This window comes from Cygnus olor, chromosome 4 (assembly GCF_009769625.2).
Source record: "Cygnus olor isolate bCygOlo1 chromosome 4, bCygOlo1.pri.v2, whole genome shotgun sequence".
NCBI lineage: Eukaryota > Metazoa > Chordata > Aves > Anseriformes > Anatidae > Cygnus > Cygnus olor.
In genome coordinates this window covers 66020522-66047827 of record NC_049172.1, presented here as the reverse complement: position 1 = coordinate 66047827, position 27306 = coordinate 66020522, and the positions used below count along the sequence as shown (strand labels likewise).

Here is a 27306-nt window from a genome sequence, read left to right as displayed (position 1 = left end):
TTAAGACTAACATTTGCTTTCTGGATCTGGCCTACTATTTACAAGATCACAAAACTACAGTAGCAAACATTTTAAGTTTTCATTTTTACACATCATTGAATCAAAGAATTACATCAGGACATGACATTCTTTAAATAACAAACTAACTTAGTTGAATAATTTCTCCTGTTCCTAAATGATGGGAAACTAAAGGTCCTGTTTAACAAGCAGTGTTTCCTCCTTCCCATTCATCTTTTCTTCCATATTTTGTAAATTACTTCTCTGTCCAATGCACTTGGTCAGACAGGACTACTGTCTCCTTTCAGTGATTGCAAATAAAGAACAGAGGAATACAAATAACTGTGTTTAAAAAATACAAAGTTAAATAAGCCAGAAACACTGAACTATAATATAACAACCCTCAAGTTCAAGTTAAGGATAACATAGAAAAACAGATTTTAATATAATGCGTGGTCTAGCAGGAAGCAAGATGGGCAATACTCGTTACTTTGACTATAATACCAACAACAGGAGCAAGCTAAAAACACTGGACATGCACCACTGATGGGGAAAGCACAAGCCAACGGACCAGATGTCAAACCAGCACCAGGAGACCCAAGTTATGATTTCCAACTCTTCAACCCAGCTCTCCTGTCTGACTTCAGAGTGATTGTTTCAGTCTCAGCTTCAAAAGTAAGCACCACAACACACTTAGAGAAGGGCCAAAAAAAAAAATCAATCCTAAATGTTATTTGATTACTGTTTAATAGAAGGCTTTGTTGTTGGGTTGTATGGCTGAAACATCACTCCCAGTTCCATTTAAGCAGCTGTTTGCTAACTCAAAGCTTAAAAATCCAATGACCTTTTATAGTTGCAGCAACAGCTGTGTTATACTGCCAATACCTGCTCTCTCCTCAACACTATACTCATTAGCTGACATTAAGAGTGATTGCCATAAAGGTGATATAGCTGAGACTGAAATGGTATCTGCATTGTCCTGTGGATAGTTTTTTTGAGCTACCCTGTAATTAAAGGCTTTATCAAGCCTTTTGAGAAATTCACTTACAAATTGAGTTAAAGAAATGTGAGTTGTTCTAAATTACTGTATTTTCACCCAGCAATTCAGCAGACTGCCAGAAAACGCAGCCAAGAATCTCAAACACTTTTTAAACCAGGAATTGAGATTAGCAACAATCAGATCACACTATTACTATGTTATTTTGAGAGACTATTAAAGGTACTGACCTAAACATCAATTACCCTTCTGCCCTACATGTATACAAATAGATGTCTTGAATTCCAGGATTTGGAAAACACAGCTGGTGATTCTGATTGTTCAACAATACATTACCTTCAAGAAAAAAATCAGAACCCACTTCCTGGTAGCAAAACAGAACAAAGTCTACATTTCCCACTCAAGTGTTGCCACTTAGCTATTTAAGAGACAGAGATAAGCTCAGTCAATAACTCTTTCTGTTTTTTTCGTAAGAGTTAAGGCCGTTTCTTATCCTTTCATGGCTAATTCTTGCTGTCTTAAGTGTGGCTGAAATAAATTCAAAGTAAATCAAAGCAATATATGTACACAAACAGATTACATGAAGCCTCCAGAACTCTCACCTACAAATCAACTCATTGTCACAACTCTTGATTCTAAAAATAGTGGCAGGTTAAATGTGAGTTTTGAAGGAAGCAGCCACATGGAACATTGTATCTCCATTTTAACCTTTCCTAAGGTACTCTATGAAGTCAGCTGTGTCAGTGCCATACACGAGAGAGATTAAAGATTTCTTTTTTCTACATCCATTGACATTCATTTTTAGTGCAATTAAACTGCTCTCATGGATCGATGAGCACAGATAACTGAAAGTAAAGCGAGAGCATCCACAAGCAATCTTTTTCATTAAGTACATAACCAAATATTATTTGTTAGGCTGATACACAAAATGCATCTAAAGGTTCTCACTTTGTTCAAAAACCTGAAGGACAGACAGAACATGTGACCTTTTGAGAAATGAGGACGTACAACCGAAGAATTCAGGAGCAAACAAGTCAGTCCTTGTTACTGCTATGAGGTTTGACTCTAATCTAATTTCTACAGGTGAAGCTGTAATGAAAATATAAAACCAACAGACGTGGTATCCACTAGAATCAGGCCTTCAACAATAATAGTTACAAAATAAAACCCAGAAGAAAAATCTAAATACTCTGGATGCGTATAGGTAACTCCTATTTCCAAACCTTTGTCAAGTTGGTAGTTCTTCTAAATCATCACGCAATCAAGAAATTAAGCAGGTACTACCCTTTAGCGAACAGAAAAAGTAATGAGCGTAGAGAGAAAGTAATTTGTTGTTTTTTTGTTGTTATTTTTGTTTTTAATCCAGCTCCTGACTTTTTTTTCCTGTGTTACTTAAAATATTGTTAACACTAGTTGCAACACAAAGATCTGCTTCTATACTATCAATATATATATATATACACACACACACACACTCAAACACATAAAAATATTTTTCTCATTGAAACAAGGACATCTTGAAGTTCCTTCATCAGCCAAAAGTTTTAATGTTTGGAGAACATGAATTTGGACTCCGGCATTCCCTTCTGACTCCATCCCAATATTTAATCAATTCTTGCATAGAGCTATCTTTAAAGGTCTATGTATTTAAAAAAAAAAAAAAATTATTGTGTAGAGATCCTGCATGAACAGCCTTTATACCTGGGACAATGACAGTGGAATCAGCAGAGAAAGCACAAAGCACCACAGCTGTACAGTACATAAACCATGGTGTCCTTTTAATGAAACTTATGATAGCTCTATTTTTTCATTAAAAACAAAACCCACTTCCATAAAATCTAGAACAGCAGTTTGCTAATTTTCAGACAATCCTGGTGAAAAAAAAGGTACGTATTTTAGCTGATTTTGCATATTTCTTACATGTGAGTACTAGCAGAGTTTAAACTAATTACCACCATTTGCATTAATAGACTTTACACACTTAAATCCCACAAAGAGAAGTGAGACTATTTCCCTCAGCTTCCATTATTCACTGTTTTAACTACTAAAAATGTGCCTGTTTCACTGCCACTGCAAATATCACTGTACTAGACAAACGGCTGCAGCTATTCCAGCATTAGAAATCTCCAGAAGGGGCATCCTATTCAGTTATATCCTCCAAAGGTATTCACATTAACTGTGAATGGCATGGAGGCCAAGACAAGGTTAGGACACTGATCTACCAATGACTCATTAATGGCTCTGAGCCACATTTGCAAGTTTGCTCTCAACACGCTGTGGCCAAGATGTCTATTCAGGTTTTCAGAATGATTGGTAATTTCAAATTTCAGGTGTAGGAAGAGACTCTCAGATCTTACATCTCTAATTATCATAAAGATATTGTTCTACTTTTCAGAAAAGGAGGACTGTAGCTGACAGGGTAATCGCAATGAACAATACAATTACTTGTTTTGGTTTTCTGTCTCTTAACAGTTGCTCATTAAGAGCCTTGATGCTAGTAAAAATTGTGTCAACATTTTCCAGTAACACAGAGCAGTAGCTTTCCAGTCACTGACTATTTTGACATTTCTAGCCACAAGAAAAAAAAATAGGCAACATTTCAATGTCTGTTGTCTGTAAGGGATACAGAGAATGGACAATCTGTTTATTCTTGCACATTGCTTTCAAGGTTTATCAACTGGCTAATGCACAAAGAGGGGAAAAAAGAAGCAAAACGTGCAAGGAAATAGGAAAGAGAATATGAGAGAGAAGGTTATCTCCTAACATAACACCATGGACAAATAGGGTCGCAAGGAATACAAAGCATTGACCCCAATGCCTTTCTCCCTTCAAAAAGAGGAGCAGATGCGGACAGAGAATTGCCACTGCTAGGTACCCTTTTTATATTGTATATAGATTACAGACAATATCTTCCACAGGATAACATGCAAACGTGGTCTCCACAATATTCCTTGTGAAGAAGTAATGTGAAGGACATGTTTTGTGACTCTACACTGAGCAATATACTGTAATCAGAAGACAACAAAAAAACAAAGGAAGAAGGTGCAGTGACTACCACCACCATATGTCCTGCATACCTCAGTGTGGCAAAGGCAGAAGCAAGCCTTGCACCAGCTGCATTCTGCATCTGCCTCCTGTCACTGGGCAGCCCCAGACCTGTCTCTTAACCTGCCTGGGCTACAGCTTCGCTATATTTAAGACACAGACACCAGATTAACTTGCTTATCTCTTGGGGTAAATGCTTGCATGGAAAGCGCTACGGAGAAGCTGACAGTGGGTCAATAACATGTAAACATGCACTGAGTCTCCTGCCACGAGACTTCAAATGCTAGCTTACCCCCTTAAACATGGAGATTTATGGAAAGGCAACAAGAGGCTACCTGAAGCTTGGTTTCTTCACATTGCTATGTATTTTATTTTTTCATCATCTTTTTCAGTAGTCCAGAGCATTTCAGTCATTTCAGAGCATTTTCAGGCTACCCTGGCCTGTTTATTTGCAGTTCCCTTGATGTTTTCACAGACTTGGACAAAGAAATTACTCAAATACATAAAGTGTTTTTCTGCCACAATTACTGATACTAAACAATGCCATATAACGTAATTCTTCCACTATGGCCTTATTCAGTATGAACGAAGGAAATAAAACCCAATCCACAGAGCGTTTTCTTTCAAAATGGTTTTCAAGCTTATCTATACAATTCTATACAAGGAATAGAATTTACCTAATACAGAAAAGTTGCTCCACAGAGAGACCCCAAGGGGTAAGTAAAAGCAAGAAAGCAAACAAAATAATCCCTGACAAAATACTTTCTAACATATTTAGTTCTCACACTGCAACTCCACCTGCACATATAAAAAAAAACCACAAAGATATCCACAGAAATCAACATATTATTCAGTATCTGTTAGTTTATTGATAATAAATATACAATTATTCATTTAAAGAAAGATCTGATGTCCAGTTAACATCTAACTGAACATAATTTTAAGACAAAAATCAGTATGACATCTAAAGGGTTACAGTCTTATGACAACCGTTGTATTTACTGTTAACTTTCTAATCTTACTTTCTTGACCACGACAGTACAGGTTCTTCACACAGGTTAGACAGTGGTAGACATCAGCCACTACATACCATTAAACAAAAAACCTTAATAAGACGACATAGCATTTGAGGTAAATTCTCACATGTGGCAAGTCACCATAGCTTCACTGACTCTGTCACAGCAAGCAATAAGGGATTTGGTTCTCCAGGCACAGGTATATTTGACAGATAGCTCTGCTACAATGGTGGCCTTATCAATCTCTCCAGTACCATGACTACCTGCTCTTCTCAGATACAGCTCACTGCTGTCACTCTTCTTAACATTCTCAAGTCACCAGATAGTTCAGGGGTGACTCTATTTTGCTGCACAGTAGTCCAGGTATGGGTGCCATTTGTACATTGACTACCAGCAGCAGAAATAGATGTACCACTCTCCTCCTTTCTGATTAACTTTGGCTAAAAGCTAGGTTATGTATGGGGAATTAAAAAAAAAAAAAACAACACCATGATGGGAATGAGTGCTAATGATGAGTACTAATGTGTTACAAGGAACTCAGCATCTGTACCTTAAGTCTTAAAAATTTGGCTCACTTAACAATCTAGTTTCTACTTGAAACACTAAGCAACCATGGTCAAAGAGCAAGAAAAGAAGTGAATTCAGCTATGACAATGCAGCTATGGTGCCTATTCAACAGCTAATTCGCTGCAAAGACCTATAAACAGATATTGTATCTCTGGCAAAACAACAAGCTGCACCATCTATTCATTCAGCCTCCAGTTTAACAGAAACGTTAGAGGTGCAATGACACTACCAAGGCCTCTCTAGTCCTCACAAACACATTATAAAGGCTTCCCATCAACATATCACCCAAAGTACTATTATTAGCTTAGCTTTAATATAGTATAGAAATTAAGAACGGCTGCAGCTAGAAAAAGCCTATGTCGATGTTACTTGTCTGACAGCTGCAGGCTTATTTTCAACACATTAAATAACTCAAAAATGACTCAGCCAGCTATTCACTGACATCAACCCCTGCACAGCTGAGTAAGTAATGTTAAGGGCCTGTAAATGGAAGGAAATCCTATTATGAATGCCAGGAGGGGCATCAGTCTTTTCTTCCAAGCCACTGCTCCCTGTGAATGAGGAGAACAGCACTAAGAAACAAACACAAAGACTGATTTCCAGCAGCTACAGTACAGCCACACAATCTTCAAAGGTGTGGGCACTGGGGGAAAGCCCTGAGAGACTTCAGAGCTGCTGAAATACAAAAGTTTTCAGAGGCAAATCTTACAGCTTAAAATTTCTACTGCATAAGACTCAAAGAAAGAATACAAGGTAAACAACACCTAGCCATTCAAGCTTCTTGCAGGTTGTGGCTTTTTAATTTGCTTTTGCTGTTTTCTTCCTTCAGGTCCTAACACTTTGCATGCAGTCAGCCCACAGCGGGAAAAGCTGGGCTCTGCACAATTCAGCCATCATTCTGTTGCTGAGCAGCCTATGCTGAAAACTATCTTTCATGGAGAGAAGTATATAATATTCCTAGAATTTCCCAGTCTGTTATGCCTTCCTCTGCTGGATAAAATGCATCCAGAAATCCAGAAGATGCCTTAGATGTCCCCAAATAGGCAAAAAAAGGGAGTAAATGGATACGAAAAGAGAAACTTCCAGTCACCACAAAATGTCCTGCCAAAGAATGTTTGGCAAATACTGTTATTGAGGTCCATGTAAGCGTAAGCAGATCCTTTCTGTCACTCCAGTGACTGAGAAGAGGGAGCAAAAAGAGGATGAAGGAGGGCTTACAGAAGGGAATATCCTCCTTGCAGGAATGGCAGCTAGTCTGAGCTAACCCAAAAATGCTAGAGCAGTCAAACTCAACTCAAAGCAAGTTAATCTGATTCCATTCTGGTTTTGCCTTAGCACAAATCCTTTGATTCTGCCTTTGAGTTGCATTATTTTCCATGAGCAGGGCTCAGATTATTTCTGCCCTTTAAAAAAGGACTGAACTGAGCTGAAAGTAACTACATTGGGTATTAGTACAAGTTGAGCAATGGAAAAGTTTTAATTCATACTTATCATAGTAAATTAAAACAATGTAAAAACATCTGAAGATACACAAATTAGTAAATGTCTTGCTTCCATGCTAATTGCATCTCGGGCTAATGAAGGGTTTTTCTTCTTCTTAACTGTCCTGAAATGTTTGCTTTGTCCTCCCTTCTTTGAATTCCTTTACAGTATTGCTATAATGATCATCTGTCCTAGAGGCTGCTGGACAGATTGAGCATGCTTTGGGTATAATTTTCAGGTGACAACAACTAGATTTTAATCAGGAGAGTTCACATGAGCACCACTACAAAACTTGACGGACTGAACGGCAGCTCAGTGATATGCTAATAAGGGGAATGCAGCAGCTCATCATATCAGCAGCGTCTGCCATCAGCCCTGTCACACAGCATGTACCTGTAGGCCACCAAACTGGCCTTTATACTGTTTTCCTTATTAACTGCGGAACAAGAGAACTACCCAGACAGCCCAGGGAGAGCCCTATCTCTTTATAAAACAGAAAGGGAAAGGGAAAGCTCTTCAGAGGATTACGTGTTTTATAATGACATTATTTCTCCACCAAAAGCAACCTGACAGCACCATTTCCTCATTACAGAAATAAGACACTAACTGCATATTCCCTCTGCTCTCACTGCAAGAATTGCTTTCTTCCAGTGCTCACACACAGCTTGAGCTTTATTTACACCCGTAAAAATGAAGAGCATTTCATTTCACGATTATCTGAACCACACCGAACATAATTCACGTAACAAAATAAATAACAGCCATGGTCTCACTCATGCTTCAAATTTTGCTGTACCTTACATGAAGTAAGATCATAAGATGTCTCTGGCCAAGACACATTCAGACTCTCAGATTGCTCCCCATTTACCACTAGAGGCCAGCAGTTCACCTGCTGGTGCTGCAGAGCGTGCACAAGTGGCAGGAATTCAGTTCCCACTTCCACCTGCTAAACCAGGCCAAAACAGGCTAGAAATACATACCGTCCTACCTTACAAATAAAGGATTGGTCCCCTTGGTCATAAGGAATAGTATATATTGGGGGAGGGAAGTAACTTAGACAAACATAAATTTAAGAGAAGCGTATGAGCACATACACAAATCTTTAAAGAAAAAAAAATAAAACTATTGCAAGGAAATTTAAAGAGTCCAAGATTTTTTCACCAAAAGGTGTAAATCCAAGGAAGGGTACTAGTTTTTCAAAATCCTAATGCTGTCTTTGAAATTAATATCTATGTCCCTGGATGGATCGTTTAACATTTTTAGCCCTTCCCTCTAGCTACAATATGCTACCTAAAAGGCAGACTCAAATAAAGGACTTGATATCTCAATCTAGAATATCAACTTGGAGACAATCCCTACTTTAGAAAACAATAGGCAATAATCACGTCCGTTCAGATATCCAAAATAGTAAAGACGTTCAAAATATCTTTAGCATATTTGCCTCTATTTCTTTTGAAGACTTTTAGTTCTGCATACAGGAGTAAGCAAGGGTTACTAACACCTTTAACATACAGCTACTGCTTCAGTGTCAAAAAACAAGGAAAGGCTCAACTTATCACAGACATTGCACTATTGTAGATAAATACTGAAAAATGCAGCTTTGGACAAAGGTAGCCTAGCATTTCTTTCAAGATCCCTCTAGACTTAGATAGTGACTCTCTTCTTTTGCAGCCATCTCCCATGGATTTTATAATTTAAGAGCACTACAGGAAAACCACATGAAAATAATGAGATTAAGCTGTTCATTGACAACTTCTAATATTAAAATAATAATAATTTCTAGAGAAGATGGATTCGTCTAATGAAGAAAGCCAAAGGTATAGTCTCCCTAAGCAGCAAACAACCTGGAAAACATGAGCCTACCAATTTCTTGCCTTTATTTCCACCTACCTCCAAAGCAGTGGCTAAGACCATGATGCAGATACACAGATAACTGCTTACACATGAATATCTTCAAAGCAACAACACACCTTTTCCTTGAAAATAGAACATCCTTTTAAGCACATCTACACTGTTAAGTGAAAAAAGATATCCCATGTATTGATACCTACCTTAGGGAGGTTCAGTATCTCTGAGAGGCTGGTGCATAACCAGCCAGGAAGACAGCCCATTGTGCTCTTCAAGAGCTAGGAAGCATTAGTGGCTGCAATAGGTCAAATTCAGGAGACACTTCAAACTCAAAGAAAATAATCTCTAAGACTTAAAAACAGGTATTTGCACTATCTCACTGTAAGCAAAACAACAAAGCACATGTGAAAATAGCAGCTACAGGATACCCATCAGTCTCAGAAAAGCTCCAACCACCAGATCCTCAGGTTCCTATAACGAGCAGCACTCCCCTCAATGCAATCTAATTGCATCAATTTATACCAGCAGTGAATCTAGCACCTGTTTTTTTTTCTAACTCTCTATTAGCAGCTGGGATAATTCTGTTAAACCTGTGTCTTAGCACAGTTCAGCTGCAGGTCATTCTGTTTCAAAGAAAACAAAGATGATAATTTTGGAGAAATGGTTGCCTGAAATTTAATAAAATACTCATTTGGAAATTCAGGCTGCTTGTACCCTTGAGAACATTTATTAAGCCTAGCATTAGGACCCTCAAATCATTTCTTTCTGCAACATAAAAACGGGCCTGTTTCTCTGATACCTTCATTTTGCATTGTCACTGAGTTAAAAGAGTAAGAGGGAATTTGGAGCTTTACCTCTCAGTTTTAGAGGTCATTAAACAGGTTTGAGGACAGTGGAGAATCATGACCCAAGACTACCAAAATTATTTTTTTAAAGGGACACAACCTCCTAAAAGGGGGCAATTCAGCACCACTGAATCCTTCCCTGCTTTTCCCACAGATTCTCTCGTTATATGATACCTGCACACCCAGCAAGAGGGAGGGTAAAGTGATTATATTTACCAAAAGAAATTTTGAAGGCTGGTGAGAAGAGTCTCTTCCAGCAGCAGCAACAGAAGTGCAGGAGAGGGCATGACAAAGACAGGGCTCAAAATCTGTAGTGTTATCAGCAAAACTTTGTCCATGTGTCAACTGAGAATCTGTGCTCCAGAAATAAGGAAATAGGGAGGGAGTATCTGTAACTCCCTAGTAGGTAGTCAAATTAAAGGAGGACATACTTCAGAGATAGTTAGTAAGTACACTTTAGTCCAGTAATTGCAGCATTCTTATAGCAGTAAATAGATTACTAAAAAGCAACAGCAATTCTGCAGAAAATGTGATTATGGGAATGGAAGTTCTCATCTACCTACTTTGCGTTATTTAGCATATATTTTCCTCAGGAGTCGTGCATGACCTGAATTTTCAAAGAGGAGATGTACCTGCTTTACCAAACCTAGGGAGAAACAGATGGTTGGAGAGACTTGTCCATTAACATGTAGCACAGCAGTTTGCAGATATACAGATCGGCTTGATTAAATGAATTAATTACTCTCATCTCAAAGACTTTAACATCAGGTTTTCTTGACTGGCATTTAGTTTGCTCAAGAGGTCCAACACTTAGTATTAAGTCCAGAGCTTTTATGCATGCTGGAGACCTACTACTTCACAAACTTACAACCGACATGCCTAACAATATACAAGAAAAGAGCAGGTGTGAGATAACAACATATAATGCATCTATCATTCCTAGCAAAGTCTTGGCAATAACAAAAAGTCTATTTGCGTTCCATAAAATAAAATAAAAACTGTGATAGTGTAGGTCAGTTGAACATACTACAGTATCTTAATTTTTTACTATAAATTTGCTGCATTAGTATGCTATACTGAAATAGTCCACCTCTTTTTTAAGATACCACACTCAGCTGTCACAACCTAACCTCTTATAATCTCAGAAGATTTGTTTCATGTTATGGTCACTGCTCTGAAGACTGTAGTGGTGGGCTCAGATTGTGAAAAGCATGTTTCTCCTTTTCCACTAAAGAAAGTCCATCAACTCACAGCAGTATGAGAGAAGAAAGAGATCTGAAGTGATCCAAACCCTGCCTTACAATACATGCAAACTGACAGGTGTGGCTGGGTATAGCTGGTAGAAAATATAGTACGCTGTGCAATTACTAACTTGCTGTTTGTCTTGGGAAAAGGGAATAGTGTAATCAGTAAGTCTGAGTTTTATTGATCTAGACAGCAATGTTGCCTCTTCAGAAACCTGATGAAAATGCCAACACAAAGCCCATCAATACATGTTCTGCTGTTTACTGGGAGAACTGAAAGGGGTCACCAAATGCGCTGTACAGAATGCACTTCACCTGTAGGCACATTAGAGATTCTCATAGTTTGCCTCCACTAAAAAGACTTCAAAAAGAAAAAGAACGGAAGAAAAAGGAAAAAACGAAGAAAGGAAGAAAAAGGAAGATCTGTACAAGTCTACCTTCAATACTCTGTGTCAACAGCGAAAGACCCGGCAGTTCGTACACTGAACAGTGAGAATATATGCCTAAGTAACTAAGGAACTAAAGGTTGAGAGCCAGGTCTATTAACTGGAATGCAATCAGCACTCTGCAAGCCATCCATGATTCAGTCAAACATGGTGTGTGACCTGCCTCAATTCCCTCTACCTCTCCCTGTGTCTCCTTTTCCATGAAAAATTGCATTCCAGCACCTGACCCTCACTTTTGCCAGGGGTTAGATACAAATCTTTAGCATGTTTTGATATCTTTATTTGAACAACCTGGAGGGAGGGAGGGAAGACCCTGTCAATAAACAGCAAAGTATGTAACATTATGCAAAAGGAAAAAATATGCAGGAGAAGGCACTGCTCTGTAATGGAGTGAATACTCCATTTGCATACTACAGCTTGCTGTTTTACCAATGAACTCGGTACAAAGTCACTTGCAAACCTTTTGTTTGAAGGGAAACCATAACTAATGGCATCTGCAACAAGAACTGTGCAGCATTCACTGAATTGCAAACCACAGCTTCATACATCTTTAACTCCCACACAATAGATCACCAGTGCCTCTCTGGTTCAACTCGTCTCCAGCGTGCCACTTAGACTTCAAATCAGGGAGGTTGTTAAGTGACAAGTCAACCAAGCGACAAAAGAACCAATATCAATATACATAATGCAACAAAACCAAGTGAACTTGGGTCATCTTGCTTACAACAGCGTAGTTTTCCAGCCCTTGAAATCAGGATGCTCTCAATCTAACAAGGCTTTGCCCCATCAGGGGAAGGGGAGGAAGGAAATGCTACAGTTTTGCAAAAAGTCTAGTTCAGATACTTACAAAGGGGAATGGATATCAAGGAAACGAGAAATAAATAATTAAAATGGGGCCTGTGACCAACTGGAGAATTGAACCAACATTTTTTCATACCATGAGCAGTAAGAAATTGTTAACTTCAAGACTCAGAGGATCTATTTCAAGGATTTATTTTGCATGCTTCATAGCATTTTCCTTTCTCATGGTGTTTTTAACTCTACAATATATAACCAGATTGTAAACATAAATGGTGCAATTCATACTGCTCGCCTTATCTGAAAGAAACTCATAAGCAGTCTTGAATTCAAGTTAAACAAATGGACATATAAAATAAAAACACATTAAGTAAATCATAACCTCTGACTGAAAGAACCATGGAACTGAATTCTGAATGTGTGTGTCATTCACTAACCCCGGAAGACCAGCAGACCTCAGGAGGTCTCCAGTCCAGGTTTCTGCTCAAGCAGACCAGGCTGGGGGCAGAGTGAATGATTAGAACTGCTCTTTAAAAATAAATTGCAAAATATATTGTAAAAATAAGTCATTAGTTCATGTAACATCTTTTGAATAATGCAGAGAACTTAAACCAGCTTGTGTCTGGTTCATCACCATTAGACAATACATGCTGTAATGTACAACCACTTATCTATTACTGATTTGTATTAGTAATATACCCAAAGGTAATAAACTAAACCTTTATTTTGTGGGTTGATTATATCACCGGACTAGTACAAAGCAGGTAAATATGCTCCAGGCTTTCTGGGCAAATATTTCTAGTCCGCTTATAAATAGCATTCATAAAACACTTAGGCCAAAAAAAAAAAAATCTGACAGGATGTATTTTTTAAGAACCATATTTCAATCATTGAATGAATATCATGTTCACAGAAAAACAGTTGCACTTCTTTAACAGGCAGCTTTAATGAGGCTATTTCCATAAAAATGCTTGATTTTCAGTTTCAGACCACTCCAATGCCCTCCCTCAACTCCCTTGTTAGGCATCTTATTAAAAAGAACTATTATGGAAAACATTCATTATTTTATCTACCTGTTTCTTATTCCAGGACCATTCCCTAATAGTACCCTTGCTCATTTCCATGAAAACTCTCCTACAGAATCCCTTGCTGATAAACAGACACACAAAAAACACATTCATTTCAAAGCACATGGATTAACCTGTGGATTGTGAAACAGTCTAATTTTGCTTACAACCTTTTCCTATTGCTTCTCATAACAGAAGCTTAAAACCAGCCCTCACTATTGGCAGCACTTTAAACTACTTTGCATGTTTAAATGACACTAAGAAAGGCAGTGAAGAAACAGAGACCCGAATTCAAGCTCTTCTGGAAGAGCCCCCACTGAACAGCCGACCAGGAATGTAAACACATTACAATACTCCTTTAATTCCTCAAGAAAAAAATAAGACACCTTTTCTCAGGCTGTAAAACTAATACGGTCATTACATATATTACTGCATTTTACAGTTTAACATTGTTGCTCTGATTCATAAGCAATACAGGAAGGACAGAGAAAACTAAGAACTCTGCTAGGCCTAGTCAGGACTGTTTTGGATTATTTTCAGGAGTGTGCAATTGCTTTCAGAGCACTGAATTGCCTGCCCATCATTGCTGAAGATGTTGCTTCAGGAACAGGAAAATTCACAGTGGTTTTAGTCCTTTTATCTCAGCAGAGGTCACCCTGAAAGCTGCACTGAGGACACAAAACAGAACATGATGTAATAAGCCTAGCTATTTAGAAGGAAAAGCCCCAAAACCTTGAAACAAAGTCTTCAGCAAAAGATTTCTGTGTGCCCTGTGGCACATACAGCCAGCAGCAATTTATGGCTTTAAAAAAAAAAAAGAGCTAATGGAAGGCTTCAGATAAACTGCATTTTGCTGTAAAACTGTGACTTCATTTGCTTGGAAAATATCTACTCTTCTCATTTATAAATTAAGACATGGAGAGGTTGCTCTCCCGCTCCTCTGGTAATGACTAATTTTTGTGCATTCCATTTTATTCCCCAGTTCCCAAATGCAATTGTGCAAATGCTTAACCTTATGCGCTGAACTGAAGTCAATGGCATCATGCACACGCTTAATGCCAAACGTGAACAGCTTAAACTTTTTACCGAACCAGAACATAGAAACCAACCTGAAATTCAGATCTCCATTCTTCCAGTTCTTGAATTCCTACTGATGCCGGGCACTGCATGGCTAGGGGACTATAAGGAATACTGTCCTTAACATCCATCTGGGAGACAGAGTGACTGAACAAAGAACTGAGAAAGGAGCCCAGGACCTGCAGCTCCTCTTCATTCCAGACTAAGTCTTTAGTTTCTTACACCTGCTTGGTAATAGCGTTGTTTGTTAAGCTGCTTCAGTACATGTGAATTTATATCTTGCTCCAGACCTTTGTGGAAGCTGCTTGAATTAAGCCCAATGTAAGCGTCGTGAGAAACAGAGAGTACCAGAAATGTATCAGAGGTTCCTTAGGCCAATTTCTTACAGGACATTCTTGAAAAATTGAAAACCTAACAAAGAAACAACATACATGGACAAGCAGTTTATCTTTAATAACTGAACGCTTTTAAAAATGTGTTCGCCTAACTTTAACATGTAAACTTACGAAAATACATACTGCATATGCACTGTATAAAGCTACTTGACATGCAAATACAACTGAGACAATGAGTAGCAATCATTCCCAGCATGGAAAGAGATGCCCAGCACCTGTGGGAGATGAGGCTCACTATCCACAGCATCATCTCCCTGGAGCTCCAAGAGACTGACAAGCCTTTTTCCATGGTTTTATACTCCAGAACTAGCGAGAGCATATGCCTTTTCCAAATAGTGAAACCTGGCCTGAGTAGGTATAAGGAGCGTGAAACAGGACCCTTTCTTTAGCAGAGGCTTCAAGACACAATGCACAGTGACACAATGCAATAAGGTGTCACAGCAGCAGCATTTAAGCAGGTCTGAAATATCCAAATGTAAGTCAATTCACACTTAATACGAGCTTAAGATTCATAAGCTAGCAAAGATTTTGAAAATTAAATTTAAAGTATTTTCCAAATATTGTTTTCCAATAGAAAGATCAAATCTTTAAATCTTAGCAGAAGCATAACTTCACCACATTTCAGTTCAAATATTTGTCCGTAACTAACCAAATACCAGCACCTCTTCTCCCTTTCTTTTACTGAAAAATCTTTTGTTGTTGTTGTTGAGGAAACATGTATAAGGAAAACATTTGAATCCCTACTGAGAAAAGTGCAGAGCATTTCACTTTCATACAAAAACATGGGCAAATCAGGCTTATTTCTTTTAAAGAATTATCAATCACCTTGATACTGTTGTCACACCAGGCCAAGGAATAAACTAATTTTACCACGTTGAGACTCAGGAATGTCTTTCTTTGAGCACAGAACTTTTCTGAACGCACTGCAGCTCTGCTAACAGCCACCAACCCTCAAGTGGAAGCCCTTGGAGAGGTATTACCCTGAAAGCCATTTATCTTTTACTTCAATTTGCAAGCAAACACCAACACAGAGAGCCATTAGAGAACAAGTGCTCTCTGGATGCAGAAAATCAATGGAGGAAAATTAAAAATCAACAAAGCTCTCACATACAGCCTCCTAAATGAAATGGCCTGTGATCCAGTCAATCCTTGTTAAGAGGAGAGTAAAATAAATTCTTAATCAAAGATGAGCTCTAGTGACACTGCTTATCATATTTATATTGCATATTATACATGTCTAGCTATATTCTATGCTGGGAGGAAATAATCTGATTGTAAGAAATGTTCACAGTGCCCAAAATAATTAAGAAACTATTTTCAACACTCAAGTTCTAGTGACGGACAAAAGGTTTAGGCTTGTGATGATGTGTAAATGAAATTATAGGGACACAAATAAACATAGCAGAAGTTTTGTACAACTTCTCACTAAACGCCCCTTTGCTTAGATGTGAAAAAGTAAATCCACCTAATTTACTTTAAAAAAAAAAAAAAAAAGGCAACAAAAAAACCTGCCTGTTATGTTCTTCTATGTTGTTCACAGCCATGGAAAAGCCAAAAGTGAAAAAAGTAAAAATATTTAAGAGCGTTGTCTACCTGCTGTCTCACCTACTGATCACTGCCACCCACAAGCCACCTGAACCACTCATCCTGTGACCAAGTATTGATACGATGATGTCAACAGAATGCAATCTCACATGTACAAACCACTCTATTACCTTGATCATTTTAATTAACACAGAACCACAGAGGTATGCTGATGAAATAGGAGGTAATTCATTCAGGCAATTATTAGCCATCCTAATATAAAAATTTCTTCATGATAAATCAGGCACACCTAAGTGGTTTCATCCAACATGTATTGAGATATTCTATATTGATTGATTTCATTTTTCTTTATTATTTCTGTATATAGAACAGGTCTTTCTTTCTACTTTCCAGTACTAATTACCTTCCATAGGAAGAAGACAGAAGATGAAAGGGTTTTCTTTAATCCTTAATTTCCATTATAAACATGATTTCTGAGAGGTTAAAAGGTATTCTGAGGTTAAAAAATATATATATCAGAAATGAAAAGCCTCACACCTAAGGCATCTCTTCTCATTTGCCTACACCCTGTTCAGCACATTGTACTAGAAGGATGGGTTAAGAAACTAAGCACAGCAGTTTTGATTCAGGTGAAGCAAAACGTAAACAGGTTCAGGTCTCTAAGTTATCTACCTTTTTACAGGTTGTTGCAATTGCTTCTAGGTGGATTTGACAAAAGTACTGCATTACTCCATGCTAACAATTGGTTTGCAATAGCACTAGTAGATGTGTTCAAGCAATGAAGCTGTTAATTACTCCAGAAGACTGGAAAAGTCTGAGCCTTTGATACCAACATAGTTATGTATTTTCCATTAATGAATGTGTCATAGCCCCAGCTGAAGCTCTTCCACTAAATCATCCACAGTTAGGTGTTGTGAAAGCCTCTGCTTCTACCCTCAGCCAGCTCAGTCTAGGCAGAATATGGTTTCTCTGCCTAATCCTCTGCTTCTGTGGTTCAGGCTCTGCTGTTAAACTTCTTTACCACGCACCTTTTACTCAGACAGAATAATGGAATTACAGATCTAACCAAAGCAAATAACCCCTCAACATACTTTTATGTATGTTACCTCTTTTGACCAAACCACTTTCACCAGCAACAAATGAAGTCCCTCATGAAATTGCTCAGCCTTGTAGAAACCATATGGACTTTAAAAACCATTTCACACACCTTTCATGTTTATCTTGTGCAAGGACTGTCTACTCTCCACAGTGTTTTCAAGCTGCCAGGCATAAAAAGTCTCTAGTCATTGCCATCTCTTCTTTACCAGTGTGAGGGTGCTAAAAGTGTGGGCATCATTGACATGTTCTACTGCAAAATACAAACCTGAAGGGTCACAAGTAACAGTTCTTTTAGAAATCATGAAGACAGATGGCATGGATATCTGAACACATACATGACAAATTTAGGACTATGTACATCTGCAGAATTGACTCCTTGGGGTATTTGTTTGGCAAAGTGTTATTTGAAATTATAAAAATAAAAATTGACAATTTACTTTTTCCAGATTAGAGACAAGCTCCATGGGTCTCCCTTCTGATTTACTAACTAGCTCAGCAAATCTTGGGTGACAAACTCAGTAATTTTTAATAGGTGAGAAAACAGAACCAAGAATACTGCCTGTTTTTTAACTTTTTATTTTCACTTCTAAAGTTAAAATTTCAAGATGGTTGGGTGAGAGACATAATTGCTCAGGGCATCTTTCTTTATTGTTAAGCTCAAGAAAACTTGTGAGAAACCACAGTGGATTTTCTGTGCTTAAAAAAGGCAAAGGTAAAAAGGCAGTTGCCAAAATTTTGAATATGTTGCTTGCTCTTCCCTAGCAAGGCTAATTTGACTGCAACTTGACTCATCAGATGTTGTTTTAACACCTCTTGAGATGCACAAAGTTGATGTCTGTGCTCCCCTGAAGACAAGAACATATTTTTCAAGGCTCTAGGCTGCCAGCCACACCGCAGTGAAACATATGCTGTCCTGTTCCTTCAGATAACAAATGGCTTCTCTTTTGTTCAGTGATTCAGCCACACAGATAACTTATTTTGTCTCCTGAGATTTTTGAAATGAGTGAGTCTCTTCAAAGAGGTATCAACTGCATTGTATTTTCTGGGTAATACACTTATAATGCATGGCTAGACTACTCCAACCAAGGTATGGTAACTGAGCTAGCTTTTATAAGTAGCAGCTGTGGCAATTGGCTGTGACTCCGCTATTCCCAGTGGTAATCCTAAGGGAAAGACCCTACAAATATCGCATACTCACCATTACATGTGATGAACAAATACTGGCAGCATATTGTACTCTGAAATAGCGGTAAGTAACCTCATTCAGGTAAGAGAACCCCATTTCCAGAGTATTTTAGATAAGTAAATGTATGAAAGATTACAAAGACATCTGGTGCCACAGCTTTAGAAACACAGAGTATTGATATCAGTCACCAGCTCAATCCCACGAGACACCACTGCTCCTCATATTCTCATCTAATTAACATGGAGAGCATTTAGTTTGGATCATAGGTGCCTCACACAGAATTAGAATCAGAATCACAGAATCACCGAATCATCTAGGTTGGAAGAGACCTCCAAGATCACCCAGTCCAACCTCTGACCTAACACTAACAAGTCCTCCACTAAACCATATCACTAAGCTCAACATCTAAACGTCTCTTAAAGACCTCCAGGGAGGTCTTTTATTAGTGTTCTATAAAGAGGATCACAAGGGGATTAAGCATACCACGGCAACCATCACCACACTTCCTGTCTTTGGTATTCATAAGCCACCTATCACCATGGTACCCCAGTGTGAATGGGATTCATACCCTAGAGCTTTAGGAAGGGAAGAAGGAAACTTGCACAGAATTTTGAACCAGACAGTGCCAGCACATTTCTTTACCCAAAGGAAAGAGACAACATGTTATCAAAGCACAGCACCATTTTGAAGCGATTCTTGACCAAAATTGAATTTGATATGCAATTGTGCACCTGATAATGCAGCTTGGCTTCTGACACTCTGCCACTAGTAGTGCCAGTGCAAGGCTGCTTAGCAATGCAGGCTGGGTTGAACACTGCTGCTCCTGGGGTGCTGGGAAAAGCCCCAGTGGGCAGATCTGCAACAGGCAGGTTGGGAAGAGAAGAGAAGTGGAATGGAAAGAAGACGGAAAGGAAAGCTGGAGGGAGAGCTGGTTATAGCCCGCAGCTCCTGGGAACTGACTGTTTTGCCTAAAGCCATAAAGAAAAAAAGCAAACCAGGTCACAGTGCTGCCAGACCTCCCCAGGTTATCATTGCAGTTCGCTCTATCTGGAAAATCAATACTCAAAACACACGAAAGCCCAGATTGCAGTACTGTATGCTGTTAAACGACAGCCCTAGATGATAGGTCATCAATCTGAAGTATGCTTGATTACCATATAATACAGTGCAACAGAGATGGGCAAGCCTAAATGGGCGGTTTCCTCCTGATTCTTGCAGATCCTTAAGAATAAAAATAAGTTGCAAACTCAAATCCTTCAGGGAAAAAGCACAATAATATCTTACAGCCCAGCCACCACAAATATTTACTGGATTAAAAAGTGGGCTGACAAATTACTGTGCATTCTTATGTCATTCTTTCACCTTTCGATGATCTGCTAAAAATAACCACAGCTTTAGGAATAGATCTGGTTTCGAGATTTTGGGTAACAGCCTACAGCCCCCTGCCACAGTAGATGTCAGTGACAGTTTACAATCACAGTGTTCTCTGTGGGTAATTGTGTGAGCTCAAGCTTATAAACTACCCTCCAAGGAAGGCAGAAAGGGGGGACTCACACAGTAACTTTTAAATAAACTTATTTGCTGTCATGAGCATTTAGAGATTTTGCCTCTCTGTGGGTTTTAACTGGGCAATAGTTAGCTTACATTTGTTAACATTGCTTAAATGCAATGGCAGGTGACACAGTAGTATTAAGGAACAAAGAAGTGTCCAACCTCAGCCACTGACAAGGTGCATTAGCTTCTCCAGACAGAGAGGGCTGATGAGAGAGAGGAGAAATAAAGAAAAGAGAAAAAAAAAAGAAAAAAAAAGAAAAAAGAAAAAAAGAAAAGAAAAAAAGAAGAAAAGAAAAAAAAGAAATGTGGTATCAAAATATTCAAAGATAAATGACTGATAATTACCTATATCATGGACCACTGAGTACAGGGAAAAAAAAAAGAAAAAGAAAAAGTAAAATATAGCAGTGTTACATGCAGTCTATGAGTATCAGTCCGATGAATTTCCCTCCTCATGAATCAAAGAATCCCATGGGAAGAAAAATATATAAGCAAAACAGAATACATTAATGCTTTGAGGTAAACTCAGAGTCATTAATATTATGCTAGTCAAAAATGTACCAGATATCAGAGAAAAAAAAATGTATACGATCCTGGCACTTCACTCACTAGCTATTAAAGATGCCAAGGCACTTTCTGAAAAAATAAATTTTGGTCAGAAAATGCTGACGTGGCAAAGTCAATGTTTTCCGGGGCATGTTTTGATTTTGACAATTTTCCCAGTTCAAATATTAATTTTGCGTATTTATGATTTTTATAAGTAAACCTCAAGATACTTTTAAGACACTACATTTAAGAGAGTCACAATTTAAACCAAAATATCAATCACATCTATTTTTCCTTATCTCAGATAGATCAACTCTTTTCCATTTTTTTGTTTTCATCTGTAACTCCAGATACATTTTTTTCAGAACTTCTCAAAGGATTGAAAATCATTTCTGACCTTATCCTAATCTAGACATATTTTACACGGTAACTGAGTTATAGTACATGTATATTAAAATAAAGTGAATTTTAAAAATAGTGCAGAAAGAGGGCTAATGTTTTTCAGTAAAGTACCTAAAATATGGTTCTAGATGTGAATTTATCTCCTTTCTTTTTGAATATAAATTTTTAAAGATGCAGCTCAAATTTCCTCTACCAGTTTTTAAACTTCTCTTGTTATTTTCACAAATTAGCTTTCTTTCTTAGAGAAATTTGGCTCAAAAGTCACATCGTTAGTCTTAAAAGAGGTTTTTCTGAACATTTTAGCAAATTCACTGTATTTGTCTATTTAATCTTGTTGATTCATAACACCAAAAAAAAATAATATAGATTTCAGTACTTTATTCTACAAACATTATCTATGCTGTGTTTTTTTTTTCTTTTCAAAAATAAGCTTTCATATTTGACTGCTGATAATATTTACAATATCAGTAGATCTTCCACGAACCCATACTCTCCTTTGAACTGGTAGAAATGCATTAGATTTAAACAATCTATTATTTTCTTGAGGGGCAGAAGGGTTTCTTTGTGCTTGAAGCTGAGAGGCTGGCTTAGACTCACAGCATATTATTAAATTTCTCTCATTTATTTCCCAGGCAAGTCATTTACATCTTTCTGTTTCCATGTCTGTAAAATGGAAATCATATAACCTCCTCAGAATTCCCAAAGCTATTAACAGGAGACACAAAATCATCTACAAGCATATAAAATTCTGAGATCTTATGGCAGAGTACAACTCACAAGTGGATTTAATATGGTCTTACAATATACCAAACAATATTAGAATGGAACATTAGTACCTTCGGAACAGCATTTTATCCCAGAAAGGACAGCTTTATAGAGTTTGTCTGCCTAACTCGAGCAAAAAGTTATGGCTGGCCCTTGCAATAATATACATTGTGGGAGAGTTTCCGAGGAGCCTTTCTGCTTTGCAGTCCCAAAGCACGGCAGATACTCTGTACTCTGGGGCTCTGCCTGGCAGTGGAGGCCCAGATCTCCTGCTCCTGAGCTACAGCACTGTGCAGAGCCAAAAGAAAGCATTTCTCTAACCTTCCGCTGCAGCATGTAACAGAGCTGTTGTCTTTGCTGGAGCCCACAGAAAGCACAAGTTGCTGCATGCTATTATTCTCACGGACAGACTCGAACATTTAGCCAAAAACACCCTCGTTTATGTTTGCCTGCACTGCATCACAAACAAACTGTAAAAGCATTTAAACACAGAAAATCCTATGAAGTGATGCAATGCGGAAAAAAATTTACTTCTCAGGTATGACTGAATTAAATAAACAGAACATATACTAGCATATTAAAAATGACCAACTCCAGTGCATTTAATATCTTAAGTGGACACGAGATGTTTGCTTATTCCCAGTGATGCTGGTCCAATTCCTGTAGTCATAGTTACCCTGAAAGCAGAGCTTTTTACGCAACTAGCAGTCGCCGGTTTTTGGCACCAAGCTTCACAAGATAAACACTCCACAATCCCTCAGTGCTACCTGAGGCACTTCTCCTGCCAGACCTTTCCACAAGATCTCCTTGCATAGGCTTAGAGTCTTCTGGAAAAGAATAAGAGCATTTTAAAGTCAAATCTAAATGTCATTTCAATGCCCAGAGTGGTAATATTGTTTAGAGGACTGAGAACAGGATTGTAAATCCATAAATTGTAGTTCCAGCAATCATAGCAGAAATTAATCCTGTTCTGTTCGGGGCAAGCAGTTTAATTTTCTCATTTATGTGAGAGCAGGAATGCTACCATCATATTCAAATTATTACCTATGTCCTGAAACAGCCATGCCTGATAAATGCTAAGCAATACTGAGAAACGTAGGAACTTATTTATAACAATTATTTTCAGCATGTTGCAAATCTTAAAATGCTGTTCAGTAATGCAGGAATATGACATAAAAAATACCTTATAAATATGTGTTCTTCTCAAAATGGAATCATAAAAATACTCAGCATTTATTTAAGGATCACAGGTGCGTTGCATTTCAGTATTATTTTCTTAAGTTTATACATAAGGAAATGAAACCAGACTTTTTCTATATTTTTGTAAAACCTTGTAATCTGACCTCAAGGTAGACTGTCAAATAATGGCATGGCATAATGTTTTAGCACAAGGCAAATGATATTGCGAGGTGTGAGGCAATGGGAAGTCAGGCTTCAGAGCAGTTCAGGACTACTCAAGGTCATAGAGACTGAAGTCAGGCCTCCTGGCTAACAGCCCCCTGATCGAATCAGGCTGCCATTGCTGTTGAAGAGGTTCATTTTATGAATTATGGTTAGTAATTTGTCAGCGTTTTTTATTATCCCAACAAATTTATGATTTTGAATAGAAATGTAGACTATTAGTTATATTTTTCTCAGTAATATCTTTCTTCAATGATTGTAACTGTGAAATAAAAAGGTTTAGTTCAGTCCAGAAACCACATGAAAGGTATAAAAAGGAGTAATGCTCAGCAATGGAAGAAAGAAAAGCAGGAATACAAGAAAGAGTTAGAAGAGATTAAATGTTGAATGGACAGAAAGAGGTAATGAAAGGTTGTGAAAAACAATTATGGAAAAAATGGGGAGGGAAAAATACCCGTTAGGCACAGCACAAAACAAGCTTGCAGGAGATTCCACCACAAAAAAAAAAAAAAAAAAAAAAAAAAAAAAAAAAAAAGATAGGTAGGTAGATAGATAAATAAATAAAATAATCAGGAATTATGAATAATCCACCATTCACCTGACAGCAATCTTCTGGTATGAAGGGTCTACAGCAGCCTGGTGCATTACTCTCACAAATGGAAAAAATCTGTCTCTAGAGTGAGAGTGTGAAAGAGGCAACTGTCAAGAAGGCTTCAGAGATGGCTTAGTTAAACATATGAGATCGCAGTTTCCATGAGTAAGAATCTTTCCCTGCCTGACAGAAGCGCATAGTGTGAAATGAAAAAAAAACCCTTTTCTATGTTTGCATGAATTTTTGATGACTATATTCAAGTAAATGGTACAGGCTGCGTGAGAAAGACATGATTAAAATGTATTTGTCACACTGGCCCTGCCTTTTCAGTAGAAGTTTGCTGCTGCAGAGTGCTGAGGCTACCAAGAATCAGTACTAATTCCAGAAATAGACACAAGTAAAGAAACAGCTACGTTCATCCCTTCTATTAAATGCCACAGTGCACTGTTTTAGAGGTTGGAATAAACAAAATCATGGGAATATAACTGTGAGACTCCAGTAGTTTAGGAGTCCTTTCAATTTTATAAATATTTGTGCCAAATGTGAGATTGCAGCAGCTGACCAGTGGAAGCAGCAGGTGTATTCATAGCAAGGATGGGGGCAGCAACCCCAGGGATTCTCAGTGGGGTAAGCACACCGCCAGCCCTGCAAAATGGGGTGAGCACACTGCCAGCAGTTTAAACGCTGCTCATTTCCACTGTGCTTCCATGCCAACCTCGGGGAAAAAAATCCTCCTTCATCTCTGCTCCTGAGAGAGCAAGAGAAGTTTGTGTGGTCAGCACAAGTGGGGGGAACTCGAACAGTTGCAGTGAAGAGAAGCAGAATCTGACACATCAGTAGATTGGAAAACGCTAACAGAGCATGAAGCGTGGAAGCTGGGACTCGTGCTGCTGTTCCATCATTGGGGAAATGAGGAGGAAACGCACAGGTCCCCAGGAGATGCAGAAGATTCATCAGCAAGCATGATGAATATGTTTCAAACTCGCTACACCGTTATTTCCAGGCTGTCTGGGGAATCTGCCTACTGTACGTTGTCCTTGCAGATCTGCTGAACAGTGTTACTCATCTTTGTTCAAATAGTGTTTAGAAGTTTTCACGTTATCTCCTAAAGATTGTCTTGGTGCTTAGTTGCTGCTGTGGTTAGACTGAGTCGAGATGAAAGAGTTCCCAATTTGTTCCCTTCTGCAACGGAGGAACCCCAAGGCACGTTGTGATGCTCAAAAAATTGCACAGAAGTCATCTCAACACATCTCAGAATAATTGCAATGGATATAAATAGAATTCATCACAGAAAGGCCTTTTTACACACTGGTTTTAGCAGAAATCTGTTCTATGGGCACAACTGCATCCATTTCATTCTAGCACACAGGGCAGCCAATTACTTCTTGAGTACTGTAGGATGCCTGCTACTAACCATTAACCACTCCCTCTTTACAATTACCTTCTCTCTTTTTTCTCCTCTTTTCTTTCGCAAAGTTTGAGCACTGCTGATGTAATAGCCTCTTCTATTCTGGTTCTTTTACCCATAGCAGATTTTATATGGATACCTTCTCTTTTGGACAATATATATTACCATTTGCCTCTTTGTTGTATTTAAATCTGTGAGCTTCATATTGCATGAGAAAATCTACCGGGATTATGTTCTCATAGGAACATACAGCATTCAAAAACTGTGATTCTCATAGCTATTGACCAGAAGACTGCAGTTGTAGCTGTAGCTAGGATGCAAAAAGTTGCTGCCTGTGTGCCAGAGAAAAGCCAAGGTCTTCCTCAAGGACAATTTTGGTTGGTGAGTTGATTTTGGTTGGTGAGTTGATTTTGGTTTCCTTTTCAGTTCTCTTCTGAAGCAAAAGAGGAATTAACTCCTTTCAGGCCAATGAGTTCATGGGCAGACTAAACAAGGAAACACATCATCTGCCCAGTGTATCTATCAACACATCTTAGATTTTTCTCTGGCATACAAGAGGGACATAGAACTACTGGAGAGAGTCCAGAGGAAGGCTTCTAAGATAGTTAGAGGACTGGAGCACCTGTCGTACGAGAACAGGCTGAGAGCTGGGCCTGTTTAGCCTGGAAAAGAGCAGATTGAGGGGAGATGTCATCAATGTGTTTAACTATCTGAGGGGAGGGTGTCGAGAGGATGGAGTCCGTCTCTTTTCAGTTGTGCCCAGCAACAGGACAAGAGGCATCAGGCACAAACTGAAGCACAGGAGGATCTTCAGAGGTCCCTTCCAACCACAGCCATTCTGTGATTCTGTGATATGACTCAGATTTAGATTTGGGCCTAAATACAAGAATCTACATTTTAAGATAAAGAGCTTCGAAATGACAGCCTGGTCTAAATTCTGCAAAATTCACCTTATTTTTAAGCATAACAAATCAAAATCCCAGATCTTAAAATCTCGCTGGTGTGGAACATTAAGCTTTCTGGTTTAGGGCTCCTCTCCGACCAGACACCCCTTCAGTAGCACACAGTGCCATAGTTGCAGAAGGTAGCTTCGGATATGCTTTCTACTGCATGCTCTTGATTGACTGTTTCTATTTCTCCAGGCAGTGCCCTGCTCATCCTAACAGGAAATCAAACCTTGCTGAAAACATGATGCTTGGATTCCTTCTCTTCCCAGAATTACTGGAAGGGAAATAGATGTCTTTTACATGCAGAATCACATGCGCAATGGTCTCAACGCTTGCTCACAGGTCTTTTCCATTTTCACATAAATCTTTTTTTTATGTTGTACTTCCACAAAATAGTCTTTTTGATTTTTGGCTTCACTACAGTAAACACAATTTAACATTAGGGCTTTTTGTAGTTGTTGGTCTGCATTTGTGATTAATGAGTTTTAGTCAGGAAATTCATAAAAACAGAACAAAAGAATCTATAATAAGTATGTGGTAAAGACAAGAGTATTTTTCCTTAGAATAATTGTATGCCTGAGCACAAACGAATGCAAAAGTTACACATTAGGACATAAAATCACAGCTGAAGGTCAATTTCAAAAACTTCAATTGAGATCTCCACATTAAACATCAAATAAATTATAGGATACAATAATAATATAGAATGTCTGTTCAAGTGTTCACCCATTTAGCCCACATACCCTCTACCTTAACGAGTAATTGTCCTACATGCTATGGCAAACCTACAGACTAGTCATGACTAGGCTTGTACTGTTTGCCAGGTTTGTTTTGTTCCGTTTTGTTTTTTAATGAGGTGAAGCCTTTGACCATGGTCTACTTCATGCGCTTGACTATAAAACATTTGGAGGTCAAAGAGAGTAAAACTGAAACAAAAAAGTATAAAAGCAGCTTCAGACAGCACGGTTCAGTGTTCTAGTAGAAATGCATGCAGACAACAATTCATCTTTGTCGACAATAGAAGGGATTCCTGTAAAG

General features: G+C 38.3%; 1 protein-coding gene across 10 annotated transcripts in view; it reads right to left on the bottom strand.

The window, feature by feature from the left end:
* SORCS2 (sortilin related VPS10 domain containing receptor 2) overlaps positions 1–27306 on the bottom strand; it is a 549388-nt gene that overhangs the window by 206405 nt on the left and 315677 nt on the right. The window contains exon 1 of one of the 10 annotated variants that reach the window (XM_040556907.1): positions 9156–9421. The exons of the other annotated variants lie outside the window; for them this stretch is intronic. Within the exon in view, the coding sequence (XP_040412841.1) occupies positions 9156–9215 (60 nt within the window). The 5' untranslated portion in view covers positions 9216–9421. Of the gene's footprint in view, positions 1–9155; positions 9422–27306 lie in introns of those variants that run through there. 10 annotated transcript variants of the gene reach the window in all.